Genomic DNA, 23,180 nt, shown 5'->3' with positions numbered 1-23,180 from the left:
TGGAAGAGCCTTTCTGAATCATGGGCAGGTTTATGGACAGTTCCCAATCTCTGACCCATGATGGAGAGGTTTTGAGCCACTGCTGATTTGTTTATTAAAGGCATTTTTGCTTGCTTTTCTCCATGTGATATGGACTTACAAACTACAGGATGTGATATGGACTTGCAATCTACCGAATGCACAAAAGGCAATCAGATTTCACGAACATGTAAAATGAGCAAATTAATTGTAAATGCACAGGATTTTTTTTAACTGAGACCTGCCTTGTGAAACATTAACACAGGGGTAGTCAACCTGTGGTCCTCCAGATGTCCATGGACTACAATTCCCATGAGCCCCTGCCAGTGTAGGTGGGGCTGAGAGAGCTTTAAGAGAACTGCTCTGTGAGAACAGCTCTAAGAGAACTGTGACATCACCCAGCAAGCTTCAGGTGGAGGACTGGGGAATACAACATGGTTCTCCAGATTAGAGTCTGCCGCTCTTTAGCCCCTGCACCACAGTGGCATGTGCTGCATGTAGATTGTCTTTGAAAAGTTATTGGAAGTTTCAAAATACGGATGCTTGGTTACTATTCCAGACTAACAACTGGGATCCCATTACACTGACTGTGATCTCAGTTGCTTCTGGGCCCAGTTCAAATGCTGTTTTTGACGCTTTAAAGCCCTAAATAGAAGGAGGATACCTGAAATGGAAGAGGATACCTGAAGGACCATCACATCCAATATGAACCTGCCTGGATAACTAGTGAGGTCATATTCTATGGACAATGGTGTCATAGGTTCTTCAAGCGGCCACGAGGTTCTTCAAGTGGCCACAAATTTCGTGGCTGGCACTTGGACTATGGATTTGTCCTCCCCTCCCAGGGAAATTTGGCTAACTACTCTTCTTGCAGCTTTTAGGATGACAGGGAAAACATTTTTTGTCCAGGCCAGCTTTTGGATTAGCTAAAATTGGATTTGGGGGGGAGTGATTTTTGGATGCAGCGCTGGCTCATTCCCATCGTCAAACTGCTGTTTTCTGTTGTTTGTACAGTATTTTTTTGCGCCCTGTTGTTTAAAGTGATGTTTTTATGCTACTATAAGCCCCTTTGGGGATGCCTCTGCCAAAAAGCAATGGACAACGTTTTCATAAATATTAAAAACAGGTATGTTCAATATAGATATCGTGAGGTTGTTGTTCACATGTGGATTTACTTCTGTATTTGAAAAGCTGGTGCTTCTCTGTGTAACTTTATACACTTGGTCCTCCTGGTGGAGCTTCTCAGGGAATGGGTGTTTGTCCCTGAGGAGGAGGCACCTGTAGAGAACACATGAAGCAAGATGTCTTAAGGAGAAGGGGGTGTCTTCTGTGCAAAGAAAGGCCTAGTCTTGGGAGCAGCATCAAAGAGATCCGTCGCAGCAGCCCTGCAGGAAGCCAGCCAACGTGCAGGGAAGCAATGTTATTTATTTATTGTTGGGTTTGTACGCTGTCTTTCCCCTGAGAGCTCAGGGCAACTCACAACTATCATATAACAATAAACAACAAAGCAATAAAATTGACATGTAGACTCCTAATATGCAAATAATTTCAGTTAAAAAAATCAGACAATTCCAGAAGGGCCACCTCCTTCTCTCAAGCAAAAGAGGGGCACATATTTCAGGTGCGTTCTTGAATATCAGTAGGCGGATACTGAATTTTGGCAGGATTTTGGAAGGCCAGAGAGAGAGAAGACTCTGTCATCTCTCTGCTTTTAACTTTTGCGCTGCCTAAGTTTGAAGCTTTTATACCTAGCTTCCTGCGGGATTTCCCCGTGGTTAAATAAACCCCATTTATCTTTTAAGCATGCTTGCAAAAGGTAAATGTTTAGGATCTAGATCAGGGGTAGTCAAACTGCGGCCCTCCAGATGTCCATGGACTACAATTCCCAGGAGCCCCTGCCATCTGGAGGGCCACAGTTTGACTACCCCTGCTTTTGATCCTCTCACTTGCAGTGCTATTCAGTGGAAGCACAACCGGGAATTCCCGTGTAACGGTCAACACTAAACCTGGTCACTATAAAATTCCCAACAACAAGTTGCTTGAAGAACTAGGCAACAAAAGACACAAGATTCTTGAAACAACTTGTTGGGACTTTTATTACAGCTTTCTAGTTGAATTTATAATTTTCGAGTTTATTGTTGACCATTACATGAGAACTTCTAGTCGCCTTTAATTTCACTGAGTGCTTTTCAGTGGAGGCGACTCACACATTCATCTGCCAGTCCCTGGCTGTCTCACATGGACTGTTTGCGCACTGGAGGTTTCATGCCGGGCTGCAGGCTGGAGTTTTAGTCGTGGCAGGTTGCCCCACCTCTTCCTGCACTCACATGGGGGAGTACTTGGCCTGGTGCATCTCATCCGCCCCTGATCTGTGCTCCTGACAGGGGGGGTGGGGCAGTGAAGTTGCCAGTGCATAAACGGTCATGGGCACGACAGCAGAGATGCATTTGCTTTTCCAGCTTCAATGGAATGTATCCTGTGAATAACCCTCTTTCTATTCAGGTAGAAATGTCTCCCTCCTTGTTCAGGGGAGGGCACTTTGTTCAAATGATGGATCACATGCTCCAGTTTCCAAGGACATGAGGCAGCTTGGCTGGAAAAGAGCTCAGATCGAGAGACCTTGGGGAGAACTTGCAAGTGAGCAGCTAAGAGGGACCAGTTGCTTGACATGGCAGAAGGCAGCTTTTACTCTCCAGCGCTTCCCATTTGGTTAGTCCTTCCAAGGATTCAAAGCACTTTATTTGTGCTCTTTGGGTCTAAGCGAGTGCTCTGTAATCAAAAAGAGAAACGGTAAATTCTGACAGCAGCTTTAGATGTTGCAAGGACCATTGGTGGAGCAGGGAGAGGAAGTAATTCTTTTGGGAAATTTGAAGGGGCTTTGAGAATCTCCTCTACAGAAACTGTCTTTGGGAGGCTGGTGGTGAACTCCATGGACTACAGCTCTGTCATGTTGCCCCACGCTTGAGCGCCTGCCTTTTGAGGAACCGGGATCTAGGTGAACTCCATGGTGTCTAATTGAAAGGTGGATACACATCATTAAAAACATTAATATATGTTCACACTAAGCTCATGATAATTGGTCATCATCATCATCATCATCAATTCGATTTCTATCTGCCACTGCCAAAAGGCTCGTGGCAGGTTACAGACACATAAAATCCCCCAATAAAAATTACCCCTAAAAGCTAAAAATACAGTACAATCCACAATTATAAATTTGCAAAAGTCCAAGATATAACGTGGCGAAATAAAATTATTAGATTAATCTGTGCTATTTGTGGATTGTGCTAATGGTCTCCCCCAACATAAACTACCTCTGAAGCATATTTATTCTTTGAACTTTTGACATGCTGGAACTAGAATATCAAGAACACATGTTTATGTTTAGCATCCATTAAATGCTGTTCCTTTCCCAAGAATAACATGCAACCCAAAATCATAAGCAGCTGTTGGCTGTGTCCACAGATAACCTTTCACCTAGGAGGAAATGGACATAAATTCCTACCTGTAAGGAATAATACATGTTCCACAAGAAACGCATATACGTGTTTTTGCAGTGATAATTTGCTAACTTTAGTGGGAGGGTATGTGACTGACACAGTGAATGTACAACTTCCTTTTTACGTTAACTTGATGTCAAGCACTCTTAAGCACGGCCTTTTGCCCATTATCCATCATGTAATGTTGCCCATGGAGTTGAAAATCAGTTTATCTTTTAATCTTGAGTTTCCGTTTCATGTACGAGCTTTTCCCTCCTCGGGCTTGTCTGTTCGCTGTAAGCACACGCAAGATTTTTGAAAGAGCTCTCGATGGAAGATAACCTTTGGTCCATGGTTTTTCCATCTCTCCGGTGTCTTCATTCTGGTGAGACCCCCAGTCAGGCGTTTGGGCAAGTCTGGTCAATTGGCCAGTCAATTTGACAACCTTATTTTTGACCCTGGCCAAATATAGTATCATACTCCATGAATACTGCTGTGTAAGCAGCAACATTTAAAAAAGTCCTTATGACATCATTAGATAGCGATAGTCGTTTTAAAAAGCACTGTTTCTTTTTGCTTTATTTTTTACTGTAACGGTGTTTCTTGAAAAAGACTTGACCATTTGCCAATGTTTGACACATCAGTGGACTAGTTTCTGGACTGGCATCTAGGGCAGAGGTCCCTTCCAACTCTATGATTCTATGAGTCTCTACATGAAACCAGCAGATGTCTTCCCATGGAGTGGGCTGTAAGGGGCAGTGCTTACCTTTGAGGGAAAGAAGTGTGGTGTAGTAGTTAAGAGTGTCAGATAAGGATTTGGATTTGAATCCTCACCCTGCCATGGAAGCTTCCTGGGGGACTTTAGGCCAGACCTTCTCTTCCAGCCTACCCTTCCTTACAGGGCTGTTGTGAGGATAAAGTAGAGAAGTTTATAAGCCGCTTTGGGTGCTTGTTATTGGTGGTATATAGATGAGAGGTGTGGTGTTCTGAGGACTGATTTGAGGGCATCTGGCTGTAGTTAGGTTAGCGTGGTGGTCATAGGGTTGTCAGGTTCCTCCCCTAGCCACCGGCCACTGGCAGGGATGGAGGGATTGGGTTGCTAGCTCCAAGTGGGGAAACTCCTGAAGATTTGGAGGCGGGGCCTGAGGAGGAGCAAACTGCTCGCTACATCCATCATTTTAAAAAGCTAGTTGGGGAATCGCATAAAGTGGATTCACCAAACTAAAAGCGCTTTCCCCCAATGGACGACCAGCAGGCCACCAGCAAAAGAAAGGCATGGAGGCAAAGAAGCGCTACCTCCGCCTTCAATGTCCCACCCTCGCACCTGCCTCCATATTGCATAGTTAAGCTTATTTGTACTGTTCACCAGCGTTCCCCAACCCCCGATACGGAGACAGGTACTGGTCCGTAGATCAGTCGGTACAGGGCTGCGGCTCCTCCTCATCCTCCTCCCCAGCTGCTGCCTCGGGGGCTGCCCTGCCACTCTGCTGCCGGCTCATGGCGGCACTGTGGCTGGGGCTCCCCCTTGGCTTGGCACTGCGCAGCTGCTGCTGGTAGCGCCCCCTAGCGGGTGGCGGGAAGTCAGGGGCACCGGTGGGAAAGCAAATGGAACAGGGGCGCAGGCGGCGGTGACGTCCCTCAGCAAAAGACTGTCCCCCCCCTCTGGACCTCGGTAAAATTGTTAAGCGTTGACCAGTCCCCAGTGATAAGGTTGGGGACCACTGCTGTTCACAGTTCATGATTTAGCTGTCTGGGTCTCTTGAAATAATGTTTTTCCTGTCTTCTAGCATTGGCTATTCTAGCTGTACCACTTAGTAATTTGGCCTTGACAGCTCTGCTGCAGTTCCATCTCAGATCATCTCCTTATTTTTGCTTGCAACACTTATTTTTTGTTGTTGAATCAGGTGTTCGGTAAAATGCTTACCTGGCTGAAATAGCAAGAGTCCTAATATTTTGGGTGGAAAACAGTATTAAAATCCTTTTAAAATGGTTTCTTGATTAGGGTTAATAATGATTTTTGTGAGGATTGTCTTCTGTCAACAAGACGCTGGTCTGCATATACCAGCCTTTCTCAACCTTTTTACTGTGGAGAAACCCCTGAAACAGTCTTCAGAGTTGGAAAAGACCCAGATGTGGCACGATCATGTGGAATACGGTTCGGAAGCATAGCTTGTGTCCATTCCCACCCATGGCTCCTCCCCTTCCCACCCCCTCCAGGCCCATCATTGACCATTTGAAGAAGAAGAAGAGTTGGTTCTTATATTCTACTTTTCTCTACCCAAAGGAGGCTCAAAGCAGTTTACAGTCACCTCCCCTTTCCTCTCCCCACAACAGACACCCTGTGAGGGAGGTGAGGCTGAGAGAGCCCTGATATTACTGAAGAAGAGCTGGTTCTCATATGCGCTTTTCTCTATCCGAAGGAGTCACAAAGCGGCTTACATTCACCTTCCCTTTCCTCTCCCCACAACAGACACCCTGTGAGGTGGGTGAGGCTGAGAGAGCCCTGATATTACTGCTTGGTCAGAACAGCTTTATCAGTGCTGTGGCGAGCCCAAGGTCACCCAGCTGGCTGCATGTGGGGGAGCAGAGAATCGAACCCGGCACGCCAGATTAGAAGTCCGCGCTCCTAAGGGTTGCGTGGGTTGACATGGTCGCATGACCTGATAAATGTTTAACAAATGTAATTTAAATAAATATATGAAAATTAACTCCCACACATTCAGAAAACCCTTCTCAGTCCATCAAGAAAAGAAAAGAAACCCTCAGGGTTTCACGAAACAATGGTTGAGGAACCCTGGTATAAACAATAGACCAAATCTAATATGCCTGATTAGATCATGTTCTGACTCCTCCCCTTCCACCCAATGACAAAATTGTATCAATGCTTTATATAGAGAGAGTACTATATTTGTAGAAGGTCTTGGCTTGAATTGAGCACAGTGATTTATGCCTGCGGCTGCTTTGGGAGGGGGGAGGTGAGAAAGTTGTGCTTCAGTGGTGGAAATTCTTCTGCCCACAATAAGGCTGTGCTGGATCCAAACCTTGGTTTCGTGTTAGGCCACAAACAGAATTGTCTGCCAAGTGAATAATCTTACTACTGTGACTTGTCTGGGTTCCTTGTCCTGGTAAGTCATTTCTCACTTTAACTGCAAACTCAAATATCTCCGTTTCAGATCTTCCAAAGTCACAACTTGCAAGATGTTACTCTGTTATGATGCCCCATCATTCGTCCTGCCTTGATGTCAGAGGTACCAGGCAATCTGGCTGGAGTGTGGACTTCCCTTATGGGACATTGGGTAAGCATGAACAAACTACATTATGTATCAAAAGAGGACATTTCAGAATCTCAGAATGCCCTTTTTGATGTAGAAACATGAAGTCTGAGCTGGAAAAGGCTTGACATTTGAAAGCAAAGTGTCTCTAGATCTCTAAACTACTATACTGGGATCCCCTTTTTACAGTCTTGAAGTGACTTTTAGGTCCTTGAGGTTAAACTGATGTTATTCAACAGCTTTTGTTCTTATAGTTTGGAACGATGGTACTGGATTGGAAGTGCAAGAAGTGGATCAAAATGAGGGGCAGGCAAAACATTGTGAAAGCCCAATCCCTTGATGTCCAGCTTTCTGTACTGGAATATGTGCAACTTTTTGGCCAGATGGACTGACAAGCATCTTGTGTCTAAACATTATGGGCCCTGTTAAGAAGGTACTATAATGGAAGGTGATAGGGCCAACAAGAAGTTTGTTGTTCTGGATCCTTTGGCCTTTTAGGGAAGGTTTCAAAGACAAGAGGGGAAGGTGGTGGCACTTGGATCCAAAGGGACCATTTTGTTTATAGCCAAGGAGTCCTTGGTTCACTCTTGGGGTTGGGAACAACGAACATTTCAGCTGGTTTCAGCTTTTGTACTCAAAATCATACTGGTTCCTTGGGTGCATTGGGAGTAGCATTGCTATACCCAAGTGGAGATATAACTGGAGATTTTGTGGATGGGGCCTCAGAAGGGTGGGATATGGGGAGGGGAAGGAAGGGACTTCAATGGGGTATAATGCTATGGTCCACCTTCCAAAGCAGTCATTTTCTCCAGGTGAACTGATCTCCGTCACCTGAAGATGAGTTGTAATATCAGATCTCTGGCCACTGTTTGGATGTTGGCAGCCCTAATTGGGAGACAAAAGCAGCTCTGGAAAGTGATCCCCCAGCTGTGGGAGGGTTGTGCCTGCCACAGGCAACCAGGGGCTGTTGGCTTGCTGAGAAGAAGAAGAAGAGTTGGTTCTTATATGCCGCTTTTCCCTACCCGAAGGAGGCTCAAAGCGGCTTACAGTCGCCTTCCCATTCCTCTCCCCACAACAGACACCCTGTGGGGTGGGTGAGGCTGAGAGAGCCCTGATATCACTGCCCGGTTAGAACAGTTTTACCAGTGCCATGGAGAGCCCAAGGTCACCCAGCTGGCTGCATGTGGGGGAGTGCAGAATCGAACCTGGCATGCCAGATTAGAAGTCCGCACTCCTAACCACTACACCAAACTGGCTCTGAGAAAGTAGAGTTGGCCTGCCTTTTAAGAACTGGTATCTCATGCCTGCCTTGCATGCAAAACACCGAAGACGGGAAGAAATGCAACCCCCCAGATGCTGAATAGGAATTTTAAAATTAATGAATGGCAGCATCTGCATCCAGTTATTTCAGGAAAACATGATGCAAAAACAGCTGCCGTATGTGAAAGAACTTGAGCAGTGTTTACTTCGTCTGGGTTTCCTCCTCATCTCCCTTCTTCCCTCTGCCCTTCTCCTAATTTCACTGGAACAGTAGCTTTATTGAAAATGATACTCCGAGTCCACAAAGGATTCTTAGTAATTGAAGAACAGTGCCTAAATGTTCCTCTCACAGACTCCAGCACTGAGAGCTGACATTCTTTGCTGTCTTCCATCTGCTTTGAGGGCATTCTCCTACAGGGAATATTTTTACTTATGTGTATTGATTGCGCACACATTATGTAGAATATGCTAAAATAAATGCTACTGCTGACACATACAGATTAAAAAAAAATACTGTGTTGGGAATAGAATGGTGCTTGATTGTCGATATTCTTGTTGCCAAAGTATTTCTCTACTCACATCTGGTGAGGTTCCATGAAGCCATTTCACTGTTTCTTGAGTACTGGACCAGACTGCACCTTATTTCCCCCCTCTGTGACTTCACTGCTGTACTAGAAATTTCCCCCAGGACAAATTTGTGTGTTCATGCATGTATGTGAGGGGGCAGGTTTTCTTTTTAACAAATGCAAATGAGGCCAAAGTGGGTAAATGCTGTTTCTTGGTCACCCGACTAGCATGCTTCTCTTCAATGTAGTAGCAGAATTATTTCTAGAAACTGATTATAAGGGTTAGTTCGTAAGAACGTAAGAAGAGCCCTAATGGATAATACCAAGGGTGGGCAAACTGTGGCCCTCCAGATGTCCATGGATTACAATTACCATGAGCCCCTGCCAGCAAATGCTTCTTCTTTCAGCATCTGAAGCCTTAAGTCTTTGGTGGCTTAGGCTGAAATAATATACAAGAGCCTTCATGGAGAAACCCAGTAAGTTTGAAAGCCCCTGTGTTAGGCAATGAAAGCAGCCCATAAATTCCTTGCTGCTTCCAGTTATACCTCTGTTATTACTTTATAATTCAGAGCAAGAGTCCCCAGGCTTTTAGAGTTGGTGGGCACCTTTGGCATTTTGACATATGGTGGGAGGCACAACGACAAAATGGCTGCCACCAGAAGTAGTGACAGATCCTTATCCTGGATGCTTTAGGCTGATCCTGCACTGGGCAGGAGATTGGACTAGATGGCCTGTATGGCTCCTTCCAACTCTAGGATTCTATGAAATGTCAGGGAACAAGGTTATGCATAACCCTCATAGAAACTCTTCAAGGCAGAAACTGTGATCTACAGCAGGGGTAGTCAACCTGTTTGCTGTCAGGGGCTCATGGGAATTGTAGTCCATGAACATCTGGAGGACCACATGTTGACTACCCCTGATCTACAGGATGCATTTTAATTTACGCAGCTGGACAGGGCATTTTACCCACTGCCAGCTCGAATATATCCCTCCTGTCTACACTGATTTCGATTTCCATTTTGATTTTGGGTGCTTTAAATTTTTCCTCTGCAACATGCATGATTGTGTCCTTTCCTTTCCCCCGTGATATAAGCCTCGATATTTGAAAAATAGGCATCAGAAAGCGTGTAACTTTTTGTGAATTAACTTCCTTCACTGTGCCTCGTAGCAAAGCAGTCTTCCCTGATTGGCCAGGGTGTCAGTTCAAAGACTTCCTGGTTCCCAGTTGCAAGGCTTGTCTTAAAGTGACTGCGCTCCAGAAGCCCTAACTTCTCTCAGCAGAGATTTGCCTCTTGGATTTATTCCCTCCTCCTCTACTGTCTCCAATCCTTGCCCCCTATCTCATTCAAGAAAAGAAAGAGACTCCTGCTGCGCTTGGTTCCCTTTCCCACTCTGAGATTGCCCAATCAAGTGCAGAACTCTTTCTGTTTCAGTTGGGGAGAGGGATAGAGGAAGGCCCGAGTTCAAATTGATCTGAATTCAGCAGGATCCACAACTGAAAAAAAAAAGTAAGTGCATTATCAGCCCTGGTTAGATATCCAGTGGACAATGAGAAGCCCTGCTGGGGACAAGCTCCCCCTGGCAGAGCCCACTTTCCAGGAACTCCTGGTGGGCACCTGGAGAGCTGTTGGAGGACAGCATAGCACCTATTTGCGCCTTTTTGGGGTACCCCTGGTTTAGTCGCTAAGATTTTTTAGGTCAGGTGCCAACAGGTAAAGGTAAAGGTAAAGGTATCCCCTGTGCAAGCACCGAGTCATGTCTGACCCTTGGGGTGACGCCCTCTAGCGTTTTCTTGGCAGACTCAATACGGGGTGGTTTGCCATTGCCTTCCCCAGTCATTACCGTTTACCCCCCAGCAGCAAGCTGGGTACTCATTTTACCGACCTCGGAAGGATGGAAGGCTGAGTCAACCTTGAGCCGGCTGCTGGGATTGAACTCCCAACCTCATGGGCAGAACTTTCAGACAGCATATCGCTGCCTTACCACTCTGCGCCACAAGAGGCTCTTTCCAACAGGTACCTTGGCTAATAACACTCTTTTAATAGTCCATGTCATCCGAGAATCTCCGTATGAGAGAGAACCCATTCCATCCTGTGAGCCACGGCCTGAAGTGGTACACATTTATTCTCTCTCCTCTTGGTCTGCCGGTGCCATGCATAAGTCCAAGCATGGCTGGAAGAGGAGACCTGACTTGCTTATGTCGATGTCCATGAAGAAACTAGCAAAAGCTTACTCCATTTATTTTAAAGTTCATGGCAGCAGTTCAATTAATGACAAGGTAATCAATGATCTGTTATGCACTTTCTGATATACTTAAAACAGTGTATGGGTGATCCTTAGTCTAAGCTTCAGAGAAGATTACAGAGAGGAGCCAGCGTCGTATAGTGGCTAAGAGGGGTGGCCTCTAATCTGGAGAACCAGGTTTGATTCTCCCCTCCCTCCTCCACATGCAGCCAGCTAGGTGATATTGGGCCAGTCATAGTTCCCATGGAGCTCAATCAGCTTCATCTACCTTATGGGGGGGGGGTGTTGTGGAGAAAGGAAGGGAAGGCAATTGTAAGCTGCTTTGCAACTCCTTTAGGTAGTAAAAAATGTGGCACAAAAACCAGTTTCTCCTCCTCCACCACCACCATCTCCACCAGCAGCAGGCCTTCAACCATACAGAGAGAGTCATTCCTCATTTGTTGCAGGGAGAAGTAACCATGTACTTCTTTGTGGCTGGATGTTGTAGATTGTTAGCTCCTAATGTGGTTTCAGTCATCACATTGTGAATTTGCAGGTGACACCGTAGTGGCCTTATATACCATCCATCTAGCTTGCTGTCTCCTGTTCTTACTGGCTCTCCAGCATCTCCAAGAGGACAATCTTGCCCAGTGCTTGAAACCCAAGATCCTCTCATTGGAGATGCCAGGGATTGAAACAGATCTTTAACATGCAAAACATGTGGCTTACCTCTGAGGCAGACTTGGTCAAACCAGGGTTTTGTGAAACCCCGGAGTTTCTTGACGACCCTGGAAGGGTTTCCCGAATGGGTGGGTGTTAATTAATTCTGATATATTTTTAAAAAATGTTAAACATTTATCAGGTGTTATATGGTCATGTTGACCTGCCTCCTGCTCACAAAATGGCCAATGAGAGGCCTGGGGGGGGCGGTGAGAAGGGGATGGGCCCTGGGTGGGCATGGACACAGCTCTGCTTCCCAACCATCTTCTGCACAATCGTGCCACTTCTGGGGTTTCTTGATGAAGCCTGAAGAATGTTTCAGGAGGTTCTCAATGGTAAAAAAAAGTTGAGAAAGGCTTCTCTGAGGCATAGCTCCTCTCACCTGGATGGCCAGTAGTTGCTAGTCAGGCAACGCTTTCCATTCTCAGTCGTCTTTAGCAGCTGAATGGAGTTTGACTGAACCTGTTTTGGTGTAGAGGAAGGAGACCCTTCTGATGGCTGTGCTAACTCAAGTTGTCATCTCATACATAGGAGCAGGGTTCTAAGGCATTAAGCCAAGCAAAATACTTGGAGACTGTCGGATTTCATTTTTCGGATCTCTTCCAGCAGTAGTGACACCCACTCAGGATTGTGTCTTCCCAGGTGCTGTGATGAAAGCACAGGTAAATGAGAAAATAAAACTCCGGGAGAGGAGGAGGTGGGCGGAAAGGAGGATATGTTTCCTCTGTCCTCCCCAAATCAGAAATAGATGTTCTGGCCTTTGGAAGGAAGGCAATATGTGCAGCTCTAAAAAAAGAAAGGAAAAAAAGAAAAGAAAAGAAAAAGGTATGTATTGAATTTCATTGCTTGGTGCTCCTGAAATAATGCAGAATTGATTTGGGAACTTCTAGGACAGGGGTAGTCAAACTGCAGCCCTCCAGATGTCCATGGACTACAATTCCCAGAAGCCCCTGCCAGCATTCGCTGGCAGGGGCTTCTGGGAATTGTAGTCCATGGACATCTGGAGGGCCGCAGTTTGACTACCCCTGTTCTAGGATACTGAGTGCTGCCCCTCCCCCGCATACCGATACACAAAAGATAGGGGTGGGAAGGGGGGGGGCTGTGCTCCATTTCCCCACGTCCTCATCCCCAAAATGTATTTTCTCATAGAGCTGGGCCCGCAGCACTTTGTGTTGCTATAAACTCTAGTCTGGCAATTATTGGACATTTTTGTTTTATTGCTTTATGGCCATCTTTTTTAGGTTTTGTTCACTGCTCGGCCAAGCTGTATTCATGAAGCATAATTAGTAAACACAATGAGGCTTAAGCTCTCGGGCCCAAACCAGTGGGAAAGGCAACCCAGGCCTATGCTTTTACTCTAGGGGACTGGTATGGGCAGGCTTTTAAGGGATCCTTGGCTTTTATCCCGGAAACAGTTAAGCAAGATTAGTGTCTCTGGTTTCAAGAGGATTCCTTAATGAGAAGTGCTTGCAGGACTCAGCCCTGTGTAGTTAGTATGTTCCCTGCAAGCCAATGGAAATAGCACTAAGATCAGCTTTATTTTCACTTCAGTATCCCATTCCATTAATAATGAATAAGTGCCTTAATATTTTAAAGGAATATTTAATTAAGGCAATAAATCACATTTATTTTTTTCCAGTGATCTTTTTGGGTTCAACGTTTGACTAGATGGAAGTTTTCCTGGCCCCTTTTTTGAATGAGCCATAATATCATAGGTTAGGTATGTTCAAGGAAGGTCCTGAAATGGTTTAAGTCCAGCTTGGTTCCCCAGTTTGGTGTAGTGGTTAGGAGTGCGGACTTCTAATCTGGCGAGCCGGGTTCAATTCTGCACTTCCCCACATGCAGCCAGCTGGATGACCTTGGGCTCACCACGGCACTGATAAAACTATTCTGACCGAGCAGTGATATCAGGGCTCTCTCAGCCTCACCTCCCTCACAGGGTGTCTGTTGTGGGGAGAGGAAAGGGAAGGCAATTATAAGCCGCTTTGAGACTCCTTCTAGAAGAGAAAAGCGGCATATAAGAACCAACTTCTTCTTTATGCAGCCTGATTTTTCATTAGGGATGCCAGCCTTGAGGTGGGACCTGGGAACTCCCCAGAATTACAGTTCATCTCCAGACAATAGAAATCAGTTCCCCCGAAAAAAGTGGATGCTTTGGAGGGTGAATTCTGTGGCTTTGTGCCCCACTGAGGTCCCTTTCCTCCCCAGGCTCCATCCCCAAATCCCCAGGAGTTCCCCAACCCAGATTTCCCAATTCTAACTCCCTATCCCCTGCTGGTGGCCAGGAGAGACTTGGACACCTTAATTTACGTGATCCTGTGGAGGTTTTTTTGCAAGCCGGAATGACCCAAATTGATGTCAAATGAAGGACTGTCAATTAACTTGAGTGAAAACCTGACACATACTAACTTACAGTGCTCCTCGGTCCCACCCAGCTTGAGGTTGCTTATTTGGACTGGTAGCATCTGTCTGCTTAGTTAGATTGGCAGCATCTGCCCTAAGAAGAGAAAGACCTTTTAAAAAACATGATTCTGTGGCTGCATACGCAGGAGATTGACACATGGATTGACACCCGGCCCCTGCCTGGGGAGAATGAGCTCCCCAAAGAGCTGAGGGCCCTGCTGGAGCTGTCGCAGTTCCGTTTCTGCAAAATGTAGCTCTTCCACCAGGCTTTTGGTTGAGGCCAGGGCCAGAAGATCTGGGCCCTCCCCTTTCCTTTCCCCATGGCAATTGCCATGGAGGGTACAGTACATCTACGGTGTGCAAGACTGTGAACTGCTGGGACTTTGGGGGTGTGGGATTTTGTGGCTGTTTTTACTTGCTGCCAGGTTGGGGACTAATTGTAATGGGAGAGTGGTTTTATATCACTGTTCTATTATGGGGTTTATATGTAACCCAACCCTAGCCAAACAAACAAATAAAACAAGCAATGCAGGCATGTAGCTGTTGTCCCTTGTTGCTGTGGGCATCTGCTTTATGTAGCTAATAGATAAAGACTATTCTGCCACCCATTGGGTCAAGATACAGATGCAAGGCCTTGCTTGTACTTGAGGAATTAGGCTATTTTTCTTCATTGTCGTGAGACATTCTATTCCCTCAAATTTGGTACGTGGTTATCATCCACACTTAATTTTGATTCTTTGTGTCATGTATGCTAACATCTATTGCCATAAAATGTCATTTATCCACGAGATACGGCCAATATTGTGAGAGCAGTGCTGAAGCGGAATGATTTTTGTATAGGCGGATGAAAGATTTGGACGGGTTCTCTCCAAATTAAAGGACAGGTCATGCTCAGAAACAAATTAAATATTAAAAGGAGGAATTACATTGGACCAGTGCCCAGATTCTAAAACCAGGCTGCCAAAGACTATAACCTGTACCCTTTCCTTCTGCAAGTTTTAATTCAAATCATACCAAGGCAATGCAGCCATAATAGTCAGTCCGTCCGGATCCCCAGTCCAATTTTCTCCATCTAAGAAACATACAAATCTCCATTGTTGCGTAGCAACAGGTTAATGTATGGTGCTATTTGCAGTTAACAGTGTGCTGTGCCTTAAGAAGAAGAAGTGTTGGTTCTTATATGCTGCTTTTCTCTACTCGAAGGATTCTCAAAGCGGCTTACAGTCGCCTTCCCTTTCTTTATCAGCGCTGTGGCAAGCCCAAGGTCACCCAGCTGGCTGCATGTGGGGGAGCGAGAAATCAAACCCGGCATGCCAGATTAGAAGTCTGCACTCCTAACCACTACACCAAACTGGCTCTTAAGAAGAATTAGGCTGCTGATGGGATTGTTGTAGGAAGCGCAAGTCCATTTGGACATGCAGTAATGGGTTTAAATGTCAAGTACAACGATATAGGCTAGATATCAGGAAAAAAAATTTCACAGAGTAGTTCAGCAGTGGAATAGGCTGCCTAAGGAGAGGGTGAGCTCCCCCTCACTGGCAGTCTTCAAGCAAAGGTAGGATACACACTTTTCTTGGATGCTTTAGGATGGTTAGGGCTGATCCTGCGTTGAGCAGGGGGTTGGACTAGATGGCCTGTATGGCCCCTTCCAACTCTATGGTTCTATGATTCTGTGATTCTAAGATTTGCTTGCATAGTACCGGCTGCCGGTCTTTATGATGACAGGGCATCTGACGATCAAGGTCATGAAGTGGAGCTGTGGGTTTCTATCTAGATTCTATCTGCTACTTCTGTATATTTTACCAGCTGTTCTAACTCTCTTTTTTTTGGGGGGGGGGTTCATATGTAGAATGGTCTATATTGGAAACTGCAGTGATTGCATGAGGTTAGACTTGAACCAGAAAAGTTTGTTTTGCTATCATTGCTCTGCTCTGTAGCTAGGTGCAAACTGGCATATTTCAAAACTATGGCAGTGCTTTTGAAACAGAGATGGCTACCGCCGGAAGTTTAAGCGGGCAGATGAAGTATTCCAAAGAATTTGTCATTTAAACTTCCGGAGCTTGAGCTAGGACGTCCTGAATCTCTTTAAAGGGATGTTATGGGTAATCAATGTTCATCTGCCTTATTTCTTTCAGGCTCATTTAAAGATAGCAATTTCCTGCACATTACATGCTCTTTACAGGGATTGTGGATATGCTTAGTGCATTCCACATTTTCATTAAGTGCAACTAAATGTGTAGGTTTTTGTAATATAGGGATGAGATTCAGTCAGTGCACACCTTAAATCCCCGGGAAGAGCCAGGATTGGATGGACATGTGATGGATGCAGTTGTGACAATTGTTTCTGTCTTCTGTTTGCTGAGATTTTTTATGCTTCATGCTTCATGCGCTCCTGAGAACTTGGATCCTGCTGCGCTTGGCAATGTGAAAGAGAAATACTCTTCATCCTCCATGTATATGCTTCCCCACATTGAAGCACTTTGTGAGAACAGAGCCTACATCAAAAAAGCAAAAGTGGTATAGATTATACAGATCTGAATCTGGAATTTGGGTTTAAATTTGTTTTGTAATTTAAATTTGCTGTGGAGAGTTTTGGCAGGCCTCTTTCCTCTCAGCTGCACTTCTCTATTATATGAAAAAAAGTGTATGAAGATCTAACAAGAAAGCAAATCACAGCCATTCTAGTCTCTCCCCTTTTAACACATCCGTCTTCTTCTAGCACAGATGCCGGATTTCAAAATTCTCTGGTTTATAACAAGCTGTTACTCATAAATTGATCAGCATCCCAAGGGAGACTGTTTGGAGTCCTCAAGACTGGGGTGTGCATTGGTTGGCTGGGTTGCTTCTGGATGGGAAGGCTCTTCCCCAGATTATTTATTTGATGGTGGACAGCACTGTCAGTTTTCACTGACAAGGGTTTTCAGGTTACGAGACAAGTGGATCTGATTTGCCATTGCCTGCCTCTGCATAGCAATCTGGACATCTTAGGTGGTCTCCCATCCAAGTGCTAACCAGGGTCGACCCTGCTTAGCTTCCAGGGCTGACTCTGCTAGACTGGGCCATCCAGATCATGGCATTTACGTCATTTTTCCCAATAAATGCTTTCCTCCCAAGTGTATAATCCAAACAGCTTATGTTTTTTTCTATTTTATTATCCTACTAGCTTCAAAGCCTGTTCCTAAGAACGGGCCTTGAAAGGGTCCCCTCCCCTGGCCCCCCACCAGGCAGCTTAAGGTGGTTTTGGGCCGCAGCTTGCAGCGGGATCAAGTGAGGTGGGTGGGGGCTGGCCAGCTCATTAGCAGGGCTGGGTCAGAACTCCTTAGCAGGCAGTCAGCAGGCTGGGAGGCCCTTGTTAGCAGGCCCAACCTAGCAGGCCAAGAGGCCCTCATTAGTAGGCCCTGGTTAGCAGGCCAAGAGGCCCTCACTAGCAGGCCCTCCACCATGACCCTTTTCCAGGGCCCTCGCCCCTTACCTGCTCCTGGCTCCAGGCATTGAGGTGCGTCAGAGAGCAAAGTGGCTAGAGTCCAGGGACAGAGGGCGGGAGCTGCAGGGGCATGGCCAATCAGGCTGCACTTTGATTGGACCTATTCCAACTTGGAGAGCCGGACACGTTCCACCCCCCCAGGCTGTTTCACAAATATATAGAGGATAGGGATTATAAATACCTCAAAATGATTGCATATCTTGATTTTTAGTGAGAGTGTCAGATTATAACCAAGTAGATTGGCGCATTTTACCTAGATCTGACTTTTGGTGTATCTGTGTAAAATTTCGAATTCCATTTCGAAGATTCAGTGAGATGACTATAAATGTGCACCAGGTAATACATCAAATAATGTATATATAGGCTCCTGAATAGATTAATCCTATAAATCATCACGCTAAAGATAAAACAGTACATTATTCTAATGGAAGATATGAAGAACATCACTATAATAGAAATTCACAGGTGCAGAAGGGAACGGTTTATCACAAACCATCCTGTTCCAGTTTCAGAATCAGAGCACCTACATCCCCCAAAGCACCTTGGCGAAACTAATAAAACTGCAGGCTTGTTAGCCTGCTGCAGCTGATATCCCCAGGCAGTCTCCCATCCAAGTACTAACTAGGCCTGACCCTGTTTAACTTTGAGATCAGATGAGATCAAGGTGTGTTCAGAGACGTATGGCTATAGGCAGCTAACTTCATCATTCCAGAACATGACAAATGGTGCCTTCCCTCCAATGAAAGTATCTGAATAGCAGACCTGGCTGGGAGCCTCATGTTCCATGGGAGTGTCTTGTTCCACAAATAGGGCAGGGAGGGCTTCTCCTTGCCTCATGCAGACCTGGCTGCGGGAGCTCTTAGTTCCTGCTGCCCCCGCTGATCTTGGGCTGCTGGCTTTTCCTGCAGCTGAGTTTAAACTGTAGGCTGTAAAAGGAGCTAGCCCCAGCGGAGGCAGCACAGAGCTCTCAGCCCTTGCCTCTGCAATCAACTGGCCTAGCAGACTATCCCTGAATAAAAGCCAAAAAAAAAATCAGCTTTATTTGGGATCAGCTATACTGGTAGCTGATCAGATTCTCTGATCTGTCCTTGGCGTAAATAATACCCTCCAAATACTGGTAAGGTATTTTTCAAGGTTTTTTGGGGTCGGTTTATGCCAAATGCATACCACTAATCCAGTGTGGTTCGGGGTGATTTTGATGGCATTCAGCATTCAGCTTGTTTGCACCGTTTTCCAAGGTAGCGCGACTTTTTCTCCAGAAGACCTCTTGCATGGCCTGGTGAAGATAGAGCGGCTCTGGAGCCAATGCTGAAATGGAAAGTCATTATGTTTCCCGAGAAAGGTTGGCAGTGGATGAAAGCCAACCTCTTCCTGCCTGTCCATTGAGCCGTTTGGAATGAGATTTGGGCACCGTCTGCGTTCGTGGCGAGCCGTTAGTTGTGTGACTAAGTCTTAATGCAATTGGAAATAATTAGGATCCTTGTCAGTTGTCTTGACAGCAAATCCAAGACGGGAATGAGTTCAGGGAAACCAGCCTCTTGGAAATTGCCTGTCTAACTCAAGACGGAGGCATATCGACAGCAATTCCCCAGAAATTGTCAGTGGCTTGAAACGTGCTACAAATTTTCTGTAACTAAACTTGAAAAAAAAAATACATTGTACAGGATTATTGAAAGTAGCAGATGGAATGAACAACTAATCCAGAGTGCTCTCTTGGGACTTGCTGCTCAAGCTCATAATGATGGTTAATGAGTATTGTTTACAATTGCTAAAGGTACACTTTCTGTGTACTCCAATAACTCCCGATTCTCCCTGTAGGCTGGTTGGTTTTATAACTATTAAATAAAACATTCATGCACACGCCTGGGTGCATACCAATCAAATACCTTGCTTTGAGAGAGATTGGAGAGGCTTCTTTCTGCCCCCATCCCCCGAAAGATATTGTGCGAAAAAATTGTGCTGACAGCATGTAAAACTGTGTTAGCTTTACACTTTGGCCTGCTCTAACATCTTGGAACGTTGTCTGGAATGGGAAGAGTTACTGGTTTGGAATCCCCAGTTACTGGAGGTCTCAGATATAGCTTCCGGCATGCATGGCGCAGGTCAAATGTTGTCCATCAGAAGTTTGGACTGGGGAGAGCAGGAGGGGAGAGGCTAGGCTCAGCTTCCAGCGCACAGAAGATTGCTGCTGCTATTGACTTTCCTGACTGAGTCTGGGCCTGTATATTTCCAGCAGTTGGGCTGTGGTTCTGCTTCTGTCGGCCCGCCTCCTGCTTGGGATGGGCGGGAACCTGCTGCTGTGTTATATGCCTTCAAGATGGATTTGGTCGACTGTCTTGATTCTGCGGAAGAAAAAAAATAACTTGTTTGGCATCTTATGGGAATTAATAGGTCCGTAGCATCTATTCTAAATGGCACTGATCTTTCTGCAAGGTGTGAAGCTTATACTCGCAAGGCTCTGCTATGGGGAGCCAATTCTTTTCCTTTGCAATGTGTATAGGTAACGCACGCACAACTTAAAGCTGAATGTGGCTTTCGAATGTTGCGTGGATATGGTCCGTCCATCTCGATGTCTGCCTGCAGAGTCACTCAAGGATCTCAGAAGCATCCTGGCGCCTTAATGCAAGTGACAGTGGAATCCTGTTTTCATCCTGGGAACTTGTTTTTTTAATTTGTGTTGTTCGCCGCCTGCTTTTCTTTTAGAGCATCTTTTTAAAAATGAGCAAACCTATCGGCTTTGTGGTTTCCACTCTTTCTCCTTCCTTGCAGTCTAACTTTGGCAGTTGTTCTGTTGTATGGTTATTCAGCTATACGCTTTCCCTTCCAGTGACGAAAAGCCAAGGCTGCAGCACAAGCATACAGTGTAGCTTTTGGCCAAAAGAATTTTAAATCCATAACTGCTTGGGCCGGATGATAAATTGGATTTTTAATCTTCCAACAAGCGCCTTTTTTAAATCAACTATGGACCGACTGTTACAGCAGCGTAGAACTCTTGTGATGTGTTTTCAAAAACCTTGAAAACCTAACTAAAATCCCCCCCCCCTTTTACTGGCAAGACGTTTGTCATGCATTTTGTTTATTTTTTGTCTTTAGAGATCAAGAAGGAAAAGCATTTTTAGCACTTAAAAATGGTTAAAAATAGGAATGCGGCTTATCAGGCTTCGCAGCAGGAATGAACTCTATTGGTTCCGTTTTTGAATTTTTTTTAATGCAATAAAAGCAGATTTTTGCCAAGTTTCCTGCCATGTGTTTTAGCACATGGTTTGCATGTTGTCAATATAGACTGTGTTTTATAGCTTTTTTATAGCTTTATAGAAGTTGCTTTTGAGCTTTGTTTTAAGATTCTTGTTTAGGGAAACTCATTGACACAAATCAAAGTTCAGTTGTCTTTTTTAAAACTGGGGAATCAGTTTTTGTCTGGAACTGAAGGCCAGGATCTGTTTTGAAACGGGTGCGCATTTTCACCCACTGCACCCTGCTGCCTTCCGTTAAGGAATGGATGAAATCTGGGTGATGTCTATTACTGTGGAAATGCTCCAGCCATGTTACGACGTATGCAGTTGTCTATGGGAAAATATCAAAAGGCAAAGAGTGGGCTATGGCTTTGCTTCTGCCCTCCTCTGTTCTCCATAGGGTTGCCAATCTCCATGCTCAAGATTTCCTAGGATTGCTATTGATCTCCAAATGACGGAGATCAGGTCCCCTGGGGAAAAGGGCTGCTTTGGAGGGTGGACTCCATCTTGGAGGGCCTACATCCAGCATTGGATACCAGTTTGCTTCTGGATCAAGTTCAAGGTACTGGTTTTGATCTTGAAGCCTATAACCAGTACATAAGCAGTACATAACCAGGAAGTACCAGTACCAGGCACCTTATGGCAGGGGTGGCCAAACTGCCAGGATACTGACAGGGGCTCATGGTAATTGTAGTCTATGGACCTCTGGAGAGTACTCGTTTGGCCACCCCTGCTTTATGGCAACCTGCAGTGAGTACCTGCATTCCCCATCTCCCACCTCTGGTTTTCTGATTTATCCTCATAAGAACCCTGTGATGTAGGTTAGACAGAGAAAATGTGACAGGCCCGAGGCCACCCAGCAGCATTATATTAACCTGGGAATTTAAACCTAGGTTTAGCTAGTCCTGCATTGTGTCTTCACCATATTGCCTGTTCTTAGTGCTTCCTCTCTCTCGCAAACCTATAGCCTCTCATTCAATACCAGGCTATGAAGTATGAAAGATTAGTTATTTTAGAAGGTCCTGTGAAGATATAGCCAAAATACCCTCTGAAATTTTCCTAGGCCTTGAAGTAAGTATATTGCCTTTATATCCCATTGTGGCATACTGACACCTAAAGGAGACCTGAGGTATTGGCAGCGTAAGGTCACTTGCAAGTTTTACAAGTTACTTTGTGGAAATTTATTCTGTAGAGCAGGGGTAGTCAAACTGCGGCCCTCCAGATGTCCATGAACTACAATTCCCAGAAGCCCCTGCCAGCGAATGCTGGCAGGGGCTTCTGGGAATTGTAGTTCATGGACATCTGGAGGGCCGCAGTTTGACTACCCCTGCTGTAGAGCTACATTAATGTAGCCAGCTGACAAGAATGATTTATCTCCCCCCCCAGATTATAGAGCCCCAGAGTACCTGAATGAAAAGCAGTTGTCTGTGAATTAATTCAAATTTAATTCTAAATGAATTGAACGCAAACAAGGGTTTTGGTGACGAGTCCCGTTTGCTAGCATGCCTTTGCAACAGGTAGAAAAGCCTAGGATAAAAATAGTTTTGTGGTTGAGGCCAAGGGCTGCACTCTTTCCATTTATATGGGCCCCTGCCTAGTCCCCCACCTGAGATCTCTCCCAGATTGCTTGCCCCCATCTCAGCCGGGCCAGAAATTAAAACTGCATTGGTTGTGTGCCTCGGCTCGTTGGGGAATAATCTGTGGACAGAACGAATACTTAAGAGTAATTTTAACAGATAAATAGATTGTTGTAAGCCGTCCCGGGACCATTTTGGAGAGGGGCACCCTATAAACCAAATAAATCAAATAAATAAACGAATAAATAAAATGAAGGAGAGAGAGAATTTGATTTAAGGAGAGAAAAAATCTGAATAAAGATAACAGATCTATTTGATGTATGAGCAGCCTTATGCAGACAACTTATGTGTTCACTCCCTGTGTGGGGAGGGGGAGTGGGCATACATGGGCCGGCCCCACCTCTTCTTCTGCCACTGTGTGATCACGGGCAAGCACAGGGCAGATGGCCACTGAGAGCTGCGATCCAGTTTAGATGGGGTGAGGGGAGGTCTTATCTGAAGAGAGCAAAATCTTCCTGAAAATAAGGCAGGCCTGTCTTGAATGCAGAGTCGTCGTCCCCCCCCCCCTTGCAGCAAAGTGTAGCTCAGCAAAACCTCCATGTATTTGCATGGCACTTGGATTTGCTGTTATTTAGGGTTTCCAGCACCCAGCCAGCTGCAGGAAGCTGCTCTGAGAAGCAGTGAATGCTGGTGCTCGAAATTAGACACAGAGAGCACCATCTGTGCTGTTCCTCCTCCGGGCAGGTGCGCAGGGACTCAGCATGGACCTAACCCATATTTTGTGTGTGTGTGTGTGCATGTACACTGAATGAATAGGGGCTATTGAGTATGTTTACTTCTGCACGGCCGCAGCATCCTTCAATAAATAATGCATCGGAATGCAAACAGTTTTTGCTCCATGTGTGCACTTGGGATCTCCTTGGATGCTTCTGCCGAGTTGCAGTG

At 45.5% G+C, this 23,180-nt stretch overlaps 1 protein-coding gene across 2 annotated transcripts in view; it reads left to right on the top strand.

Annotated features, from left to right (window-relative positions):
- KIAA1217 (KIAA1217 ortholog) overlaps positions 1-23,180 on the top strand; it is a 432,541-nt gene that overhangs the window by 59,701 nt on the left and 349,660 nt on the right. For both annotated transcript variants that reach the window (XM_077303786.1, XM_077303784.1), the window contains exon 2: positions 6,671-6,793. In XM_077303786.1, the coding sequence (XP_077159901.1) occupies positions 6,671-6,793 (123 nt within the window). The remainder of the gene's footprint in view (positions 1-6,670; positions 6,794-23,180) is intronic.

Source organism: Paroedura picta, chromosome 11, assembly GCF_049243985.1.
Source record: "Paroedura picta isolate Pp20150507F chromosome 11, Ppicta_v3.0, whole genome shotgun sequence".
Lineage (NCBI taxonomy): Eukaryota > Metazoa > Chordata > Lepidosauria > Squamata > Gekkonidae > Paroedura > Paroedura picta.
Note: the sequence above shows the minus strand (reverse complement) of the source record. Positions and strands in the feature narration are given on the sequence as shown.